The 21501-nt window shown below is 42.2% G+C and overlaps 1 protein-coding gene across 22 annotated transcripts in view; it reads right to left on the reverse strand.

Moving 5' to 3' along the window:
* Positions 1–21501, reverse strand: part of ANK2 (ankyrin 2) — a 202091-nt gene that overhangs the window by 169294 nt on the left and 11296 nt on the right. For 6 of the 22 annotated variants that reach the window (XM_075200369.1, XM_075200386.1, XM_075200383.1 and 3 more), the window contains exon 2: positions 12201–12302. In XM_075200369.1, coding sequence (XP_075056470.1) covers positions 12201–12302 — 102 coding nt within the window. Of the gene's footprint in view, positions 1–12200; positions 12303–20798; positions 21100–21501 lie in introns of those variants that run through there. The other 16 variants (XM_075200371.1, XM_075200375.1, XM_075200372.1 and 13 more) reach the window with 6 other exon arrangements.

Consider the following 21501-nt stretch of genomic DNA (forward strand, 5'->3'; position numbering starts at 1 on the left):
CCCCCCGCTGTACGAAAGCTGTCTTGGAAGGTGTCCCCATTCTGTGAGGGGCAGGGTCGCTGCTTTGGGGTAAAGGAGTCCCCACGGCGAGATACATAAAGAGCCCAGTGCTTGAGAAGCTGTGACATCAAGTAAGGCGGAATCCCTGACTGTTGGGACATTGTAAGAGGTCTGCCTAAACACATATTAACTTTCCCTTTAATTGCACAGTTACAGCAGCGTTGTTTCCAATTAATTAATGGTCTCTAAATATTGGGATGTTATTTGTTAAAGTGTTAGTGTTGCCAACAGCAGTGGGACTGAAGCAAGAGGGCTCCAGAAATGGAATGCTGTACTGTAACAAGGAGAATCCCTGCGTAGGGGGATGTTGATAATCCTTATTACAATGAGTGTAATAACTTCTGAAGTATGTCCATTGCTTGCTGACAGCTGTGAGACAAAGTATTTTCAGAATGTGTGGAACTACTGTACCCAGCAACACCGGGTATGCAGCTCTGTCAATATTGATACTGAATTTAAGTAAGAAATGTACAGGTGGAGTACAGGAGTATTTTAAAAATATTAACATCTGCTGAAGTTATGTGTGAGGCATTTGGGAGAAGCTGTACTTGTAATCATTATAATATGTGCTGGAGGAGTTTGGCATTTCTTATATTTGTATACTATTACAACCGCTAAGGATAGAGGAGGATAGGAAATAAAATGTACCTTTATTTTCCTATGAGATGGTCTGGCACCCAACATTTATTTGACATTGCATTGCACCACCACTAATGTCCACTGGACACCACACTGCAATAAACACCAGAGCACTCATGGGACCCTTGATTGCGGATGCCACACCCATACCTTAGCCAACGGAACAAATGAGGGGAGCAACAGCGAGTGGGGTACTGCACCACATCTGGGCACCCCAAGTAAGTGACTGCACAAGACCAGCAAGAGTTTCACACATAAACAGTGCCAGGGCCTGTGATGTCAGGTTAATAATACTGTACGCAGTTTCTTTTTGGCATCAAAACCTATCAGGACACAGCCTTGAATATATGAGAGAGAGCTTCAGTTGTCTGTAATGGAGGAGGAAGGTAATTACTGTTTAGCAGAGCTGCAGTGCAATGTGAGGGTAAAACTGAGCAATGTATGTTACCTTCAAGGCTAATGTCTGAACATTTCAATTAGGGGTTTAAAGGTCTTTTAATATGTATTAAATAATACAGCATACACAATAAGAACATATATTAGGGATTTTATCCAGTGTATGAAACAATGAGAGCGGTGCTATGCAGTTAGTCAATTTTGCCAAGGGAATTGCAGGATGCGAGAAAAATGGCAGCTCTTCCGGGAGTCCGGGAGACTGACCCGAATTTCGGGAGTCTCCCGGACTTCCGGGAGAGTTGGCAAGTATGATTAACAGTATGGCTATCTTCTCCTACCTATGTAGTGTCTCCGACTTCTCCATCTCTCCCTTTCCTCTATCCGACCACCATCTCCTCTCCTTCTCTCCTCTTCTCCTGCTCCCCTCCCCCTGCCCAAACCTACTCTGTCCATACGCAACCTCGATGCTCTTGACCCTGCCTCTCTGTCCTCCTCTCTCGATACCCTCCTTTCTCCCCTTTCCTCACAGGCCTGCCCCAACAAGGCGGTCTCCCTCTACAATCACACCCTCACCTCCGCTCTGGACGCAGTCGCCCCTGCCCACTCCGTCCACCCCCGCTGCTCCAAACCCCAACCCTGGCACTCCAAATTTACCCGCTTCCTCCAAAAATGCTCCCGTACCGCCGAACGTCACTGGAGAAAATCCAGCTCCCTGACTGACTTCCTCCACTTTAAATTCATCCTTTCATCCTACAGCTCTGCCCTCTCACTCGCTAAACAATCTTTCTTTAAATCCCTCATCTCTTCCCAGTCCTCTAACCCCCGCCGCCTCTTCGCCACCTTCAGCACTCTCCTGCCGTCTCACCTCCTACCTTTCTGAATACTCCCTCCATGATCCTCTCCAGTCTGGTTTCCGCCCCCTCCACTCCACTGAAACTGCTCTGGCTAAAGTCACCAATGACCTCCTCTCTGCTAAAGCCAGGGGCCACTTCTTCCTTCTCATCCTCCTTGACCTCTCTGCAGCCTTCGACACCGTTGACCACCCCCCCCTCCTCAACACCCTCCAGTCTTTTGGCCTCTCCGACCCAGTCCTGTCCTGGTTCACCTCTTACCTTACTCACCGATCCTTCTCTGTCACCACCTCTGGGTCTCTCTCCCCCCCGTCCACCCTTCCAGTCGGGGTCCCTCAGGGCACTGTTCTGGGACCCTTACTCTTCTCTCTATACACCTCCTCCCTGGGTGAACTCATGAGCTCCTTCGGCTTCAGCTACCACCTTTACGCTGACGACACTCAACTATACCTCTCCTCTCCTGATCTCTCTCCCTCCCTCCTCTCTAGGGTGTCCACCTGCCTCTCTGCCATCTCCTCCTGGATGTCCTCTCGATTCCTCAAACTTAACCTTGCCAAAACTGAGCTCATAGTTTTTCCTCCCTCTCATACCTCATCCCCTTCAACACTGTCGACAACACCTCTATCTCCCCTGTCCCCCAACTTCGCTGCCTTGGTGTCATCCTCGACTCCTCTCTCTCCTTTGGCCCCCACATCCTCTCTCTTGCTAAATCCTGCCGCTTCCAGCTGCGTAACATCGCTCGCATCCGGCCCTTCCTCTCCCAAGAAGCCACCAAATGCCTTATCCACTCTCTGATAATCTCCCGCCTGGACTACTGCAACCTCCTCCTCACTGGCCTCCCCCACTCTCATCTTGATCCCCTTCGATCTGTTCTTAACGCTGCCGCTAGGCTTATTTTCCTTTCTCGCCGCTCCTCTTCTGTCTCCCCCCTCTACCTAGCCCTTCACTGGCTCCTATTCCCCTTCAGAATCCTCTTTAAGCTCCTCACACTCACCTACAAGGCCCTCGCCAACACCACTGCGCCCTACATCTCCACCCTCCTCTCTATTCATGCTCCATCCCGCCCTCTCCGTTCTGCCTCTGACCGTCGCCTTTTTCCCCCCTTATAACCTCCTCCCACGCGCGTATCCAAGACTTCGCCCGCGCTGCCCCCCTCCACTGGAACAAGCTCCCTCCCTCCATCAGAACTTCCCCTAATCTGTCCAGTTTCAAACGGGCCCTAAAAACCCACCTTTTTCTTAAAGCCTTTCTGTCTCCCACTTAACTTCCTACCTTATCTTCTGCCTTTGTCCCCCTATTCTCCCTCTCTCCCCTGCGTCTCTCTGTCTGTCCACCCCTCCCCTTAGACTGTACGGGCCATCTCTCCTCCTGTTTCCACCACTTCTAACTCTGCTCTCCAGCTACTTAGCCCTCCTCCTCGAGAGTCCTCCACCCCACGTCCACTCTCGCTCCCTTCTTCCCCCTGGGGGTCTCCCTGTCTTCCGCTCCCTCCTTCTTGGGCCCCGTCGTTTGCGGATCCTCCCTCCCCCTTCCCCGCCCTCTCTAGCTGTGCATTGAGCTTATCGAGTTACTGTGCTTACTGTTTTCTGTACTATGCTGTCTCCCATTGTATTGTAATTTGTTTTTCCCTGTATGGCGCTGTGGACGCCTTGTAGCGCCTTATAAAAAGAAATTAATAATAATAATAATGGCTCACATAAGATCAATTCATTGTGAATGAGTAGCACAGATACTTGTCTTGAATATCTATTAGGAAATATACTGAACCACATTTTCAAACCACTATGACACTTAGACAGCGCTGGTAAGATACTATCTGTAATATACTTCCTATTTTGGGCGCTATTTCATTAGAAGTATACCCTAGAAATGAAGAAATTGCAGACAAGGCAACTAAATGAAAGGCGAAGGAAACAATAGAGGCACTCAGCTGAAATAACTATACAGAAGGCCATTGTTATTAAATGTTCAATATGATAATTCACAACAGATTGTGGTAGAGCTTAGGTAAGCAAGGTACTTGTGAAATAGTAAATTAATATAATAAGCTAATACAAAAATAGTTCTGCAAAAGTTTCCATATTCTGCTGTGGGAAATTCTAACTAGTGAGAAAAGTCCACTTAAAGGGAGGACCTCAATTGGCCGTGCACTATTACCATTAATACGGTAATAGTGCGCAGGCCGTGTTACTTTCACGTGGTCAATTGAATTTCCCCCAAGAATATAAATATACATCAACAGTCTATTCGTGAAGGAGCACAATAATTTTGAGAAAACAAAGTATGACACATAACTAAAAGCAAAGGCGTTTCATGATACTTGCACAAGGGCACCAGTAAATATGCTCATGTGCTCAGCCATAGGTGCTCATAGATGGCATCTCTTATTACATGACCCTAACCAACTGCTCATGTAATATATATATATAGGTCAGCACAACAACTCATTTACTCTATTTGGCAGACACAGGATTTATTATTAAATTGTTGATGACACTATAAAACATTTTGCCAGCATTGCAAAATCTGAACTGCCACGCTTAAACAAGCAATTAGAAAAATGCCTAAAATAAGTTAATTAATGCATTGAAGGCAATGAACATTTCTTAAGAAACTGGAAGTCCTATTAATGTCATTACTCAGTGATTTTCTCTCTGCCCCCAGAGGCTTATTATAGCACTTAATGTATGAATATCTTTAGCAGCTGCAATAAATTTCACATGATTATCGTCCCCTAGCAAAAAAAGTTCAAGGTGACGAGTCTTTAAAATAAACAAACAAATAAACAATGTATTGCCTCCTGATCATTAAGTATAATGGAAATAGTGAATTAGTGAGCTGTGCAGTACAGAGTGTCGCAAGAACTGAAAGGATCTTCAATATAGGTGCATGGACCTTTATAAATTGCACTTAGGGCAACAACTCTTCAGAGACTAGTTTCTGGTCATTGGATTTTATATCTCATCTGTAAAAGTATATAAAATATTCTAAAACTAACACCTCCCTGGCTCCTGTTCACTATTCCAAGTTTGTACACCTTACAGCTCACACAGGCAGTAGGAGTCTTCAATCCCGTCTCTGATTAACGGTGCTAATTTCTTTAACAGGCAGCTCAGAGAGCCAATCTGTGGAGTGCAGAGACAAAGCTAACTGGCTGTCTCAAGTTTTAGGCTAGGTACACACTGGAGGTTTCTCAGCAGATTATTGAGCCAATCACCCGATAAACGACCACTCGTCCACATATCGCTTAGGGCTCTATCCGGTCATCCTGATCGGGGCAGCTTTGTCCAGATTGATGTAAGAGTAGGGAAATAGTCTGTTCTGCATGGCAGAGCAGAGGTCAAAGGGTGCAGCGCACGGCCATGAAAGGGATTGGAGGGTAGGAGAGCAAAGCACAACCCAGGGGTGTGTCCATGGCAAATTGTGATGTGGCCACGCCCCCATCCTGATGCCGCCTACCCAAATGTTAGGAAGTATGCATAAGCATATTGTGCCTAGTCAGAGTGGAGTGACTGTCTGTCCCCAGAAGGTTGTGTGCCTGTCCAAGCCCTGATTAATCAATAGGGTGACCTGGCATTTTAAAAAGTCAAGCAGAACTGAGTTTCGAAAACACAGAAACATAAACATTGAAGGGGGGGTGGGGGTGAAGGAAGACAGAGTTTATATTAAGGACAAGTGCCTTTTTACCTATCGTATATATGCCTGGTGTGGACGGCAAGGGGGGCTATGACCATATTAACCTAGGCCGGCCTGATCCCTTAATTAGGCTCAGTTGGAGTGCGTCTGCTTATCTGTTCCCCACTCTGAATGGGACTGTCTGTCAGTCCCCAAGTACTTGGTTTAAATATACGCTGAAACAAATAATATTTAGAAAAAAAATTGTGTAGATCTCAATCAAAATTACAATATTGTTTAACTTAGAAAAAAAAAATAACTTACATTGAGAATGGTTTCTAGCTGTTTTTTGGAATTACAAGGACTGTATTGGGATTGCATTTTTTTATTTTTTTCATGACATATTATGATGGATATTTTGCACAAAGACAATACTGTGGTTGAGAAGTATACATGGTTTTCCAGACTTTAAAAATGCACATTAATTTTGGCTAATTTAACTATTATTTTTACCCATACTGAACATACAATTATGAGAGATTACAATTTATTTTATCTATGTTGTAAATACCTGTCAGATGATAAGACCCTTAGAACGTCTTTGTGGGGTCTTCACATTTAGCAGTCCTCTTGCTTAAAGAACGCTATGTGTTTACAATACGTGTTTGCAACCAGAACTTCACCATAGTAGCAGGGGCTTATCAGTTTAGGGTATTTGTGGATGTGGACGGAACACAGCAGGAGACCAACAGGGAGCAGGATATAGACAGAGCTATGCAGGGACATTAAGGATCCTGGTGTAAAGTACAGTGGCAAGAGTCAAAGGCAAGGATAATAGGTTAAGCCCAGGGGATGGCAATAATCTGAGACAAAGCTGAAACAGGCTATGGTCAGGGCTGGAAGCAGACTAAGGAAAATCCAGAAAACAGGCTGAGGTCAAAGGCAAACAGCAGTTAATAGCAGGGTCAGAAAAAGGTCTGGGTCAAACACAGGGAGTCAGTAGAATTCACAGTAGGATTTGCAGGAACAAACACTCACTGAGTTACACAGAGCTATAACCAGCACAGGTGGTAGAGAGAGATTGGTATATAAAGTTTAAACAAAAAAATTGCAATCAGGCACGATCATAGATTTAATTAGCCTCCACCTGTGCTAAATAGAAAGGCTAAGCATCTGCTACTGCTTCTTAGCTGCCAGCTAGACACAGAAAATTAGTGAACAGAGAAGGGACGCTGGTTGTCATTGTCCAAGCAACCAGCCGAGACAGCGCAGTTGGACTCAAGACGCCAGTTAGAGTTACTAGGTGACCACCCAAGTCTGCCTGCTGCCGTTTCTTACATTACACCCCTTGTGGAGGAATCAATGGACACCAATATTGCAGTTTCTGAGGGTGTAACTTGTGAATGGCCCTCTTCAGTCTGACAGCATGAAGATTTCCAGCTGGAATCTAGTATCTCTTCTCTGGACCGTACCCTTTCCAATGGACAAAATAATGGACTTGACCTTTGATTGAGTAACTGCATGAAAGAGTAGCTTGAGTTTTTCTCCAAATATTGCTAAAAGGGACTGAAAGATGCTTAATCCCTGTGATATCTGATTCCTCAGTGTTAGACAAAGAACATGACTTTATATGTGTTCCAAAAACACAAAAGATTCTAGGCAAATTTATAGGCAAACTCTGTCCAGGGAAGCGAATCTGTCCAATTGTTATAGAGATGTGAGCTGCAGGACCTAATGTATTGTTCTAATATATGGTTTACTCTTCCGGTCTGGCCATTTGTCTATGGAAGGTAAGCAGAGGAAAAACTGAAATAAATCCCCAACATGGCACAAAGGGACCTCCAAAAATGGCCAGGAAATTGTGAACATCTGTCAGAGACAATAATAGGAGGAATACCATGAAACTTGGAGATGCTTTGAATGAATAGTAAAGACAAGGACTTAGCAGACAGTAAACCAGAAAGAGGGATAAAATGTGTCATTTTACTAAACCTGTCCACCACCATCCATATAGTATCATACCCCTCAGATAGGGGAAAGTCAAAACTAAAGTCCATGGAAATGGAGAGGCATGAGAGACCCGATGGGGTTTCCCTGAGTGATTTGTTGCAGACATAAGTTAAACAGGCTATAACAAAATCTTTGGCTTCCTCCTGAGAGATGACCACCAAAGTGAACATAACAAAAGGCTGATGGATTTTGGGATACACGGAGACCCTACCGTCTTACTCTCATGGGCTGGCAAAAATCTTTTCTGACATTTTCAGACACAAACAGCAATTCAGGAGGAGTCACAGCTGGTGCTTGGCTTTCAGCTAAATGGTGCAGTGATGACAAATGTTTAGTGAGAACTGCTGCAATTTTAGTAACAGGTAAATAAGACTAGTGTCTTCCAGTACTTATAGTATACAAACTAAGTTGTATGCATCTCTTGGATCAATTTTTGTGAAAAATAATTCCCCCTTTTAAACTGATTAAAAAGCTCCGGGAGGAGAGGAAGGGGTGTCTGTTTTTAACAGTGATGCGATTTAGACCTCTATAGCCTATTCTTCTTGGATATAAGGAACAGTCATGTCCCAAATGGAGATGTGGAAGGCCTGATAAACCCTTAAGCTAGGTTTTCTGTGATGTTGTCTTCAATTGATTTGAGTTCTGGAAGTCAAAGGTGAATAACAGACCTTTGAGTAGTCTTAATCCTGGTAACAAGTCTATGGCACAGTCATAAGGCCTATGCGGCTGTAAAAAATCATCTGTCTTTTTGCAAAAAACATCTGCCAACCCCTGGTAAGCCACAGAAATACCACTAACTGTGGTGGTTGAGACTATTATGGCAAGAGAAATGCAGGAGTTTGATCAATTATCACCCCAATGGATTATTTGACCTGTTGACCAGTCAATATGGAGGTTTTGCTGGAATAACCAGGAATACCCCAAAATCACAGGATACGCAAGGGACTGAACTATGGGTGTGATACATATGTTCGACAGTTACATAATCAACATTTATATATAGTCGAAACCATAAAATAGACAGGGTTGGAAAGTCAACAATAATAACAACAAGAGTATTATTAGGTTACCAATTCTAAAGAAGACTGTATTATTAGATCAACAATTCAAATGTAAGCATAACCAAGTTGGATTAGAGGGGAGGTAAATTTAAAATGCAGAGACAGATTTATAGTTAGGATACAGCATGTCGTACATCAACTTTAAATTCAGTGTAAAAATAAAACTATCAAGTATTTGTGTGTTACATAAAACAACAGCCAGTATTTTCCTTGCGTTCAAAAAAAGAAAATAATTTGTACCCCTTGCATTGTAACATGGTTTGTCCAGGTGCAAATTTGCTCCTTCTTTTTGCTTTGCCCCTAACTTCATCATCAGACCCAAAGTGAGACAGAGCAGCAAGATAGTCCTTTACGATTTGTCATTTTGGTAGGGAAACATTATTATATCCTTAGTGCGGCGGTTCCCAAACTGTGCGCCGCGGCTCCCAGGGGTGCCGCGGCGCTGTCACTGGGGTGCCGCGGGCCAGCCATATAAAAAAAAAAGAAAAAACACAGTAACTTACCAATCCGCCGGGCGCCAGCAGCCTCCTCTCTCCCGCAGCAGCTGTCACTGACGTCGATATTCAGTGACAGCTGCTGCGGGAGAGAGAAGGCTGCTGGGTCATGGCGCCCAGCGGATTGGTAAGTTACTGTGTTCTTTCTTTTTTTTTTATATGGCTGGCCGGCGGCAGAGGAGTTAGAGGGATCGTGACAGCGGGGCAGAGGAGAGGCAGAGGAGGGTGACAGCGGGGCAGAGGAGAGGCAGAGGAGGGTGACAGCGGGGCAGAGGAGAGGCAGAGGAGGGTGACAGCGGGGCAGAGGAGAGGCAGAGGAGGGTGACAGCGGGGCAGAGGAGAGGCAGAGGAGGGTGACAGCGGGGCAGAGGAGAGGCAGAGGAGGGTGACAGCGGGGCAGAGGAGAGGCAGAGGAGGGTGACAGCGGGGCAGAGGAGAGGCAGAGGAGGGTGACAGCGGGGCAGAGGAGAGGCAGAGGAGGGTGACAGCGGGGCAGAGGAGGGTGACAGTGGGGCAGAGGAGAGGCAGAGGAGGGTGACAGCGGGGCAGAGGAGAGTGACAGCGGGGCAGAGGAGTGAGAGGAATAGTGACAGCGGGGCAGAGGAGGGTGACAGCAGGGGCAGAGGAGGGTGACAGCAGGGGCAGAGGAGTGTGACAGCGGGGCAGAGGAGAGGCAGAGGAGGGTGACAGCGAGGCAGAGGAGAGGCGGAGGAGGGAGACAGCGAGGCAGAGGAGGGTGACAGCGGGGCAGAGGAGAGGCAGAGGAGGGTGACAGCGAGGCAGAGGAGGGTGACAGCGGGCCTGAGGAGAGGCAGAGGAGGGTGACAGCGGGGCAGAGGAGAGTGACAGCTGGGCAAAGAAGTGAGAGGGATAATGACAGTGGGGCAGAGGAGGGTGACAGCAGGGGCAGAGGAGGGTGACAGCAGGGGCAGAGGAGAGTGACAGCAGGGGCAGAGATGGGTGACAGCAGGGGCAGAGGAGAGTGACAGCGGGGCAGAGGTGAGTGACAGTGGGGCAGAGGAGGGTGACAGCAGGGGCAGAGGAGGGGCACAGCGAGGCAGAGGAGAGGGGCAGTGGAGGGGGAGACAGCGTGAGAGGGGCAGTGGAGGGGGACACAGCGTGAGAGGGACAGTGGAGGGGGACACAGCGTGAGAGGGGTAGTGGAGGGGGACAGCATGAGAGAGGGCAGAGGAGGGGACAGCGTGTGAGAGGGCAGAGGAGGGGACAGCAAGTGAGAGGGCAGAGGAGGGGACAGCGCGTGAGAGGGCAGAGGAGGGGACAGCGTGACAGAGGGCAGAGGAGGGGGACAGCATGACAGAGGGCAGAAGAGGTGACAGCGTGACAGAGGACAGAGGAGGTGACAGCGTGAGAGAGGGCAGAGGAGGGGGACAGCGTGACAGAGTGCAGAGGAGGGGGACAGCGTGACAGAGTGCAGAGGAGGGGGACAGCGTGATAGAGTGCAGAGGAGGGGGGACAGCGTGACAGAGAGCAGAGGAGGGGGGACAGCGTGACAGAGAGCAGAGGGGGCAGTGTGAGAGAGGGCAGTGTGTCTGGATGCAGAGGGGGCAGTGTGTCTGGATGCAGAGGGGGCAGTGTGTCTGGATGCAGAGGGGGCAGTGTGTCTGGATGCAGAGGGGGCAGTGTGTCTGGATGCAGAGGGGGCAGAGTGTCTGGATGCAGAGGGGGCATTTTTGCATACAACTAAAAAAGTACTTATTACAATTTTTTGACCCAACTACTTCTAAAACAGGACTGCTCAATAATTATATTGGAGGGGTGCCTTGAAAAAATTTGGAGACTCTCAGGGTGCCGCGAACTGCAAAAGTTTGGGAACCACTGCCTTAGTCTGACGCCCTGTCTGCATACATGGGACAGTTGGTGAGGCCAGCAAGAACATGTTTATTAAAATAAAACAGGTTTGTCCAACTTAAAAGTATACATTTTCATTTGGACTTTTATTCAATAGGGGACAGACAGCATTTCTAGCAGCTGCAGTGACTAACAATGACATACCACGTTTCTTCCTCTGAATCTATTTAGAGCTGTCAAGGTCTTCTGAGATCTATTTGCAGAGGGACATCTAATTTTGACCATTTATTGAATGCATAAAGAGCACTCCCAAATTTGTAAATCTATTGAAGCCCTGCAATAGCTCAACAGTTGCAATACTGCTTTATTTATTTATTTATTTTTTTATTTTTTTTTGGGAAGGGGGTGGGGGGGTGTTAAGGGTTAAAATATTGATGATTTATAAGTTTTAAATACCTCTGTTCTTTAAACATGTGCAAACATGGTGATGTTATTTTGTTACTGCTTACATTAAAACATTTTGTCAGTTTTTTATAGAGAAATGAGGAGTGTTTAGTATACATTTGTATAATCAGTACAGAAAACAATTCTGAAGATTTGTCCACCACAGTTTAAGATTAGAGGGGAAAATCAGTAGGGATGGCTGATAAATCACAATAATAGTGATACAATGTAATTATGACAACAAAGAAGCAGGCCTTTTAACATATTTCTGTGATTACACATGTGGGATATTAAATATATCTGAGGTAGGTCACATGATTAAGGCATATATTCAGATAACTGCCTTGTATAGAGTACACACAAAATAGTTGCTATGAACACCAAATTTAGTTAGTATGAAATAAAAAACATAACATATATATTGTTGAAGAGTCTAATATTGCTATTGCAATATATAACATTGCTAAGTGTAGCCTGTATTCTGAGAATTACCATCCCTTATAAATATAACATTGATTCAAGTAACACAATATTCAGGTAAACTGTATTTCTAAATCACGATTATGTAATTTGTAATATAGACTTACTGTGTGTACAGATATATAAGTCACAGAGGTTACAATATATGTCCAAAGAAAATATACAAAATTGCAGGTGAAGTGTTTCTACCTTGAGGGTGTGTAATATCCTTATAATCTATAATGGGAATATGCTATTTTGACTTTTAAAAAAAAATAAAAAAATAAAATAAAAACCAATACCCACAAATATGCAATATGCTGTTTTGTATATTTTTAAAGTGAAAGGGTAATTCTCTGTACCTGATTAGAAGTATTGATGTCCACCCCTCCTTTCAGGTATTCCAGTACCTTGTCCAAATTGCCAGATCGAGCAGCTTTCAGGAAGCTGGTATTGCTGTCTGACTGTAAAACACAAACAAACAAAAATCTAATTTGTCACTCAGTTTCAGGTTTTAGTTACAGCTACATTTTTTCCATTTAGTTTATATGACCAACGTAAATGATTTATGCCTGTCTAAGCTTAATATCAAAAAGTCATTTTTTCCTATGTGATCATATTTTAAGATTTCACTGTACAAATATGAAAACAGATTTTACTAATGGCAGCAGTTTCCATAATAACTCTTGTGATGTGCATAGTTCACTACAAAAAGTATCCAAAATTGTCTTATGTTTCCCAAACAAGTGGAGTTAATTTAGCAACAGTCATTACTGGTGATATCATCAGTGATATCATATTAGTCCCCAGCATCCATCTAAAGAACATACATTTTGCAGTGTGCGTCTGGTGCGGACCTTCACTATTGCGCCAGCCTGGGAAAAGACTTTCATATAGACACCCCTAAAATTAGTGAAAAATACTCAACTCTAAGGGGTATATTTACTAAATTGCAGGTTTGAAAAAGTGGAGATGTTGCCTATAGAAATCAGATTATATCTGTCATTTTGTAGAATGTACTAAATAAATGATAACTAGAACCTGATTGGTTGCTATAGGCAACATCTCCACTTTTTCAAACCCACAGTTTAGTAAATATACCTCTAACAAGGGCGCACGCAGGATTGTCAGGGGGGGGGGGGGTTCGCCCCCTGACCAAAAAAAAACAAAAAACCCCAAAACGTGCGAGAGAGCTGCTGCGCATGCGGCTCTGTTTTGGCAGCACTGTACTATAAAGCAGCCGCGGCGCTGTCAAAGAAGCGTTCGCGGCAGTGCTGTATACATATGGTGGACACTTAGTTAGCGGAGGGGGGGGGGTTCTGGAGACCCAGAAACCCCCCATGCGTGCGCCACTGTCTAAATCTCTATTTCAGCATTAGCCCTGCTGGTTAGAGCGCCTTCTAGTCAGTGTTTGGTGAACACACCTGTATAGCTGATTACAACCTGTTGTGAATAAAGATGGTGACAGAATTTCATCAAAATACTGTGCTTTAATCCTGGAACCCATAGCTTTCATCATATGTAGAAATCTTTTACCAGCAGCATTTATCTTAAATACTAGGAAAAGACAACAGGCAGCTGTTCGCAATGGAAAATGCCTGCACATTGATAGATGTACCCTACATTTACAAGATGGTACTAAAAGTGTGTAAAAGCATCAATGCACAGGAGTGTGTTAAACCTTGGCACCCACTTATAATTATTGGCATATATGGTACCTTTGGGAGTGAGTACAATGTTGAGTTGAATGGTGCTATGCAGTGCTTTTTTTTTTTTTAAAGAAAAAAGGTGTCGATACTCACATCTTGATAATCTTTTATTAAAAAAAATGATATATTCAATTTTTAACATAAATTTAATTTATTGTATTTAAGGCAAATGTGCGTAGTAAAATCATTTTTTTGTAGCCCTCTCTTTCTGCCCCCCTCCTTCTTTTTGTAGCCCTCTCTTTCTGTCCCCCTCGTTTTTTTGTAGCTCTCTCTTTCTGCGCCCTCTCCCCCGCTTTCTGTAGTCTGTACTTATTTACCTTCTGTGCTTCTTTTCTCGCTACACTGCCAGTTTGCTTGACCGTGGCTTCTCTCACTGGCAGCGTTGTGACGTCACAACGCTGCCAGAGCCGAAAGCAGGACACACACTAAGATGCGGTGCTGCACTGTAGCAGCACCGCAAAGAGAAAAAAAAATTAAAGAAGACGTGGACTAAATGTTCAAGAGTTTGAAAATCTGTAGAAAAAATGTGCCGGAACACCGATCCGGTGTGTTCTATGTCAAAAAAAGCACTGGTGCTATGTACAAATTTGTCAACTTAACTAAAGGTCACTGCAAGCAGCATGTCTTGTGATCCAAAAAAAACAGTAATCTGCATTGATGTGTCACCAGTCCCCCTGATGTGCAGCCAATCGTGTAAGCAGATAAATCACAGCTCAGCTGAGCAGTCACTGCAGTGAGGCTAAATGCTGCATCACACCCACAATCCATGTATGCACACAGCATACTGCAGTTTAACCAATGAGGAACTGGACATACTGCAGCTTAACCAATGAGGAACTGGACATACTGCAGCTTAACCAATGAAGAACTGGACATACTGCAGTTTAACCAATGAGGAACTGGACATACTGCAGCTTAACCAATGAAGAACTAGACATACTGCATCTTAACCAATGAAGAACTGGACATACTGCAGTTTAACCAATGAAAAACTGGACATACTTCCACAATTAGGCAGTATCATCAAACTTATCAACACAAGGGGCTAGATTTACTAAACTGCGGGTTTGGAAAAGTGGAGATGTTGCCTATAGCAACCAATCAGATTCTAGCTTTCATTTATTTAGTGCATTCTACAGAATGACAGTTAGAATCTGATTGGTTTCTATAGGCAACAACTCCACTTTTTCAAACCCGCAGTTTAGTAAATATACCCCAATGTCTTCTCTTTCAAATATAGTTTTATGAACTCATTATACTTACTAATGGCATGCATAGAGAATTCCTGATGATGATCTTAGAAGTACTTAAGCCTGTATAATTATTTTTTCATATAAATTAAGATTTTAGTATTTTGAAACTGAAAGCTATTTCACAGAACATGGGTATATTTAGATTTATGGCTTGTGAAAAAAAGAACTGCACCACATTTTCACATCACTACAACCCAAAATGCAGAGAGATTTAACTTGACTAATATCGGGTCTATTGTTATTTAAGTTAGGACTGATTTTGACTTTAGGCTAAGAATTATGCTAATAGCACTAAAAAGTTTGTTCACTTTTTGTGTTCCTAGAATAATTGGGGAACAAACTAAAAGCTCTACTAAATCTAACTAGGCTCTATTACTAGGAGGTATAATGATGGGACTTTTGTCTGTGTGCGTTCTGGATTAATGGCCTCTTTCTCCACTTAAAATTAGTCCCAGTTCAATATATTTCCAACTATGGTTGGTAAGAATAGACATGAAACGGTTACATTGTGATGCACTCATATGTACACTTTACTCATTAGTCACTTGGAAGTAGCATTACGATTCTCCCTTATCTTATTCCGTGTTTTAAGTATAAAATATTGTGTAATCAGTTCTGTATTTCCTATATAGGTAAACGGAGCGGCATGAACATATGTAAACAAAGCCATGTATGTTACACTAACAACAATCTAAAGGTAAATTATAGCTCAAACAAGTTGCATCTCTGAAACATATAAACTTACTTTTAGAAAAACCTACTAATTATATATATATATATATATATATATATACACACACACAAGTTATCCCGTGCATGATACTCATGCATTCTAGTCAAATCAAGCTACTTAAGGTGTTAAAAATGTTCTTGTCATGCATTTGGGCCTAGCCCAGGCCTCCTCAGGGGAAGAGCGTTACTTCCCGACGCAAGTGCCCTTTTTTAACGTGGTTTTGTCCACATGTCACCACCTCATCATTTTTCTCCATCACCTCATCCTTCATCTTCATCGTCACATCCTTCATCAAGCTACTTAAGGTGTTAAAAACTCCCCACTGTCACCCCCGGCAACCACCAACCACTCCCAACTGTCACTTCTCCTTCAAGAAATATATAGGTCAGTGTATAACTCTGCCCAGCAGGTGGCGCTGCAGCTTGTTTGTTTTTTTCCCCCACACACGCCACTAGGCATTTATATAGTATATTATATATATATATATATATATATATATATATATATATACAAAAATCACGATACAAATTGGAGCGTAACTCTATAATGATAATTGTCCAAATAGTCCAAAATTCATAGAACACTTGCTGATGTGCAGGCGGCTGCGAGTTCCCAATAATACCAGATGGTAATTCTGGAAAAAAATCTGAAAGTAAGAAGAAAGGAATAGGGCGCCAAAATAGTGTAGTATTGTTACAGTAATAACAATCTTCAATATCTAATTAGTGTGTACCAAAAGATGGAACAAAACACGTGTACACTTTGTCCGATTAAGACCCAATCTTGCAACAACCTAAGAGATAGGGTGATCCAAGAATGCAAAGCAAGAAAGAGAGTGCAGACCTTCGTGCTAACACCATGTGTACCGAACCCAAAGGAATATATGTGTACCAGATATAAAAAAAACGTTATAGCTTATCTGTTTGTAGTCCCGAAGTCCTCTTATATTCACTGTCACTCTGGTTTTATAGCAATGCATAGTTAGGTTAGTTCTCATCTGGCACGGTGGCTAAGTGGTTAGCACTTCTGCCTCACAGCACTGGGGTCATGAGTTAAATTTCCGACCATGGCCTTATCTGTGTGGAGTTTGTATGTTCTCCCTGTGTTTGAGTGGGTTTTCTCCGGGTGCTCCAGTTACCTCCCACACTACAAACAGATCAGCTGGTATTATTGGGAACTGGCAGCTGCCTGCACATCAGCAAGTGTTCTATGAATTTTGGACTATTTCGACTATTGGACTATTTGGACAATTATCATTATAGAGTTACGCGCCAATTTGTATCGTGATTTTTGTTTATATGTATATATATATATATATATATATATATATATATACACACACACACATTCAAAATATTTACAAACCAGTGGTACCGTGCAACACAGTTTGCAAAATGGTTCCACTGAGGGGTGGGCAAACTTTTTGCAGATTGATGGGGCACGTGGTTAACATTACTACCTGCTGAATAGACACAATAATGTGCCAGACACTCAATCCATAAAAACAAGTTTTTGTTTTGCTGGATGAGATATTTAACTCATCTGCTAGGGATGGTGAAGTGCGTATTCAAAGTATGTCCTATTTTGGCCAGTACAAGTCTTTTTTTAATCAAACAAGTGGATCTGAACTATACACTGGATGACATCAGCACTTTTTCATTTCAAATAAATCACTTAGTCCATCTAATGCAATATGCACATTTGAAACAATACATTTACAAAAATCAAATAAAAATATTGGCCTACTGAAAAAAATCCTTTTTCTGCGTCCCTTCACTTTCAGGAGTTACATTGAACATAAAGGGTCTAACAGGCAGAATATTGGGAGTAAATAGAAAATGTTAAATTAATGAAAAAGCCAGACTAGATAACATAATATTTAAGATAGCTTTGTGGTCACTTGTGCAAGAATGTTCTTTAAATAAGAAGTGCATTGTAGAGACAATGGCATGTCATTGGAACAAGAGTCTAAGCAGACAGATGAAAGGAAGACATCATGTGAGTCATTGCATTGCTACTCCTACTGGATTCTAAACTAGCATCAGCAAGTTCAGGCCATTAATGCCAGCTAGAGCTTGATTTTCAGGCTTAACTGTTGTACCAAAGTATTTAACAATTATACTAAACTGTTAGCTGAAGGGCGTGAAATAGTCAAGGTAAGCATGTGACCAATTGTCATGCTGCAGTGTGCATTTAATCTGCTGTTCTTCACATAGGAAACTTATGTGCATATGACCTCTAAGGGGACTTCTGTTTCCATTGCAGATAAACAGTAATACCTATTAGCTCAAACAAGTAATTTATATATTTTATTTATAAAGCACCAACACATTCCATAGCTATATATTAACAGCATGCAAATTAATGCAATTTCAATTTAGTTTTAGATTGTTAAAACCAGAAAATGAATAGACCCAAAATTCCACACATTTATTGTAACTGAGTGACATGTTCACTTTGGTCATGTTCTGAAATATTATATCGAAAGAATAATAAGGACATACAGATACACTTGAAACCTCATCACTACTATATACTTGTATCTGTATGTTCTTATTATTAGCGTTTAGTATTCGTAAGAAATATTCTAAAAACTAGATGACTGAACAGAAAATGTACTTATGTGACCCTGCAGAATATAGTTCCATTGCAGTGCCACTGACTGTAGATTATCAGAGTGTAATCAGTAAAGATGGGTCACTATTTGTCCAATCCTTACATGGGCCTAAACAACAGTCTTGCAAGTACCAGCCTGGGGCTAGTTTTCACTACAGCACACATGTGGTCTTCTTGTTATAATGGAAACCAGCCCTGTCTGTCAAGAGCTGGGGTTGGTTGAGGATTGGCGAGGGAGGAGGCACACGGCTCTTTTTTAAAAAATTATATTCATTGTACACAGGGCACTATACATGGTTTTATTACACATGACAAGTGTGCCTTCAAAAGTGTAGGTCCTCTAATGGATTACTTTATATTTGTGTGTTTGTTCCTTTTTACTCTGAAAAGCACCAGGTTCAGCCACATTTTGCATTCTGGTGAACTGCATGCCTGGGGCTTCATATAACTCTAGCCAGCACTCTGAGCTTCTGTACTCTGCGACCAACAGTGAGCTTGCAGAACATTCAACATGTTTTGTGGCATGCAATTTATTATTCAAATTAGCATAACTGCAAAATCAACCCTCTGACCAACATTGGAAACACACACAGCCCACTCAATACTTTTACCTTTGCATTCTAGCTGGTCCATTGTGCAATATGATGTAGCGCATGCCCTTGTGTTTCTAACTCCCATTGTCCTATAGATTGTAAGCTTGCAAGCAGGGTTCTCTTACCTCCCTCTCTGTCTGTATGTATTACCCAGTATTGTCTTATCAATGTTTGTTCGCAATTGTAAAGCGCTACGGAATTTGCTGGCGCTATATAAATAAATGTTGATGATGATGATGATGATGATGATGAAGATCTACAGTATATGGCTTTAATAAAGGGCCACTAAACTCCAAATTGAAAGTTTCAAATGCGAACCATGATGGTTATATATATTGTTGTGTGTTAGTCTGACTTTTCACCACAGCTCTGCATGTATACCGTAATGCTGATCTTTAGAACATGCACACATGCAAATGGTTTGTTTTGCCTACATAATCCATTTGCTAGGTAATTAAACATAAATTGTATAGCTCTTTAAAGACAAACAATTTTAAAGTTACAAAGGAGAAACAGCAACCAATGACAAGTGTGGGCTGGAGTAAAGTACAGTGAAAGTCACCTGGAAGTCACCTGGAATTAAGCATTAATAATTTCCATTGAGTTAAGCATGAAGAAGGACTCTTCCATTATATAAGCCTGCAGGTGGAAATAACATGAGCACATTGATCATTAGGATAAGATTTTTAGTGACCAGAAGCGTCACATGGAAAAGCTAATAAACATGCCCTTTAATAACCACATTTTGTGCTTTTTCTATTGTGTTTTGAGACATTAAATAGGCTAATATTGTACATATTATGTACATTACATAGCAGCTCTATCATAAACACCAAAAATCTCCTACAAACTGCTGTAGAAACAAAACACTGTAAAGTACTTGCCTTCCATTGTGCTAATTATTCATATTCAGACTCCACAACCCGGTACCTATGTCTACCAGTCTGTGCTGACCCTTTATGTTGCCTAGGAGACTACAAGCCACACCGATATATGTGAAGCTTATATGCAAAACCCCTCTTCAAAAGATATAAGACAGTCAGTGCTTTCCAAGAATTTAAATGAAGTTGGTTACATGCTTTGATATATGTATATGACCTTGGGCTGAATGTTACTGGAAAAACAAACAAAAAACTGTGGTGGCCTGTGAGCCACTAGGTGAACAGCCCTGACCTAAATATTAGCTGTGGTGCTTTTCCTTATGATGTCACCTAAACAAAAAAGAAGAAGATAGACCATTCTGATAGTATGTTAGAGCTACAGTAATCACATTATATAAATCTTAGAGAAGTCATTACTTTGCTACTAATCTATCAATATGTCCAACCTATACTACCAGCAGCGACTACCAGTTTAGGGAGCCTCAAAGTCCACATGGGCAATTACAATGTTATCGTTAATATACAAATGAACCTAGTAGTACCTGGCCTAGTAATTCTTTCTATTGTCCTAAACTAATCTGGACTGCAGGAGGTTTCATGATTCAAATGTTCTCAGTAACAGTCATTATTATTTTGTGTAACAGGTGAATACAGTTGGTAGGTAAAGTAGCAAAATTCCTGCACAAAAATCGAACAAAGTAGTGAATTCTTGGCTGTGGTGACAAGGTATAAAAATGTGTAAACCTGAGGAACACTTCCATTGATAAGCCAGTAAAATTAAGCACAATTTAAGAGATACCTTCATTACATTTCAGACTTTTCTTGGTGCCAATTTATCACGGCAAAAATGCATGTAAGAGTATTGCTATGTCCAATGTTTCCACAACAAATACAGCGCGTAATTCCTCAGCAAATGATTACAATTTTTATGTTGTATGAACAACAGAAACACTTTTGTTGCAAATATTTTCCAGACATAAAGTGAATGTTCTGGATGGATTATGAAAACTTTATGCACCTAATGTAGTATTTATATCTACTACAAAGTATATGAGTGCTGGATGAATATCTATCTGTTTATCTGTCTACTCTGTACAAGTTGCAGTGACTGCTCCTGTCACCCAGCATCTCCTCCCAATCAAGGTGACAGCTATTTCTGTTACAAATACACTCACCGCGTCTTCCTGCTCTGTGCTTCCTTCACTTAAGTAGCCATAGTAATCAAGGATTTTCTCCAAATCTGTGATATTTCCAACATGACCAATTGGTTTCCCAGTGTGACAGGCCTGGCAGAGTGCTGCATTGCCCATAACTATTTGGACCTAAACTATGCACTTGTCAGCAGTGTCAGTCATCCACGTGCACTCCAGACAAACAGGACCCGCTACTTCTTTCTGTGGTCCAGAAGTTCCCTCACACAGTCTCTGTCTGTGCTCACTAGAATCTCTCTTGGAATTCATCTCCAACAACTGCAGACATCACTGAGTGTCCATTTCCAATTCAGGCACTGCTTGTCTATTTTTACACCTACCAGGCCAGTTATGCATGTAAATGAGGTTGGATGGGGGCTGCCTTCCAATACACAGCCAGTATTCTCAGCACATGGAGTAAACATCTCTCAGTGTGAAATGCCTCTGCTATGCATGTGAGCCCTATTGAATTACTCACTGTGTGCCATGTTTTGATTTTTTTGCACTCCTTTCTGTCTTTCTGATTATGTAATGAATGACAGTGATGTGTTACATTCTTCCTAAATCACAGAACTGGTGCCAGTAATGTCAAGGTTTGTATGGATGATCATTAAACTTTTTATTTTGTTCTTTAACAAATTAAAACTTGGCAATATGCAATAAATATTTATCTATTTCATTTCATGTA

The sequence above is a fragment of the Mixophyes fleayi genome, chromosome 1 (genome assembly GCF_038048845.1).
Source record: "Mixophyes fleayi isolate aMixFle1 chromosome 1, aMixFle1.hap1, whole genome shotgun sequence".
NCBI lineage: Eukaryota > Metazoa > Chordata > Amphibia > Anura > Limnodynastidae > Mixophyes > Mixophyes fleayi.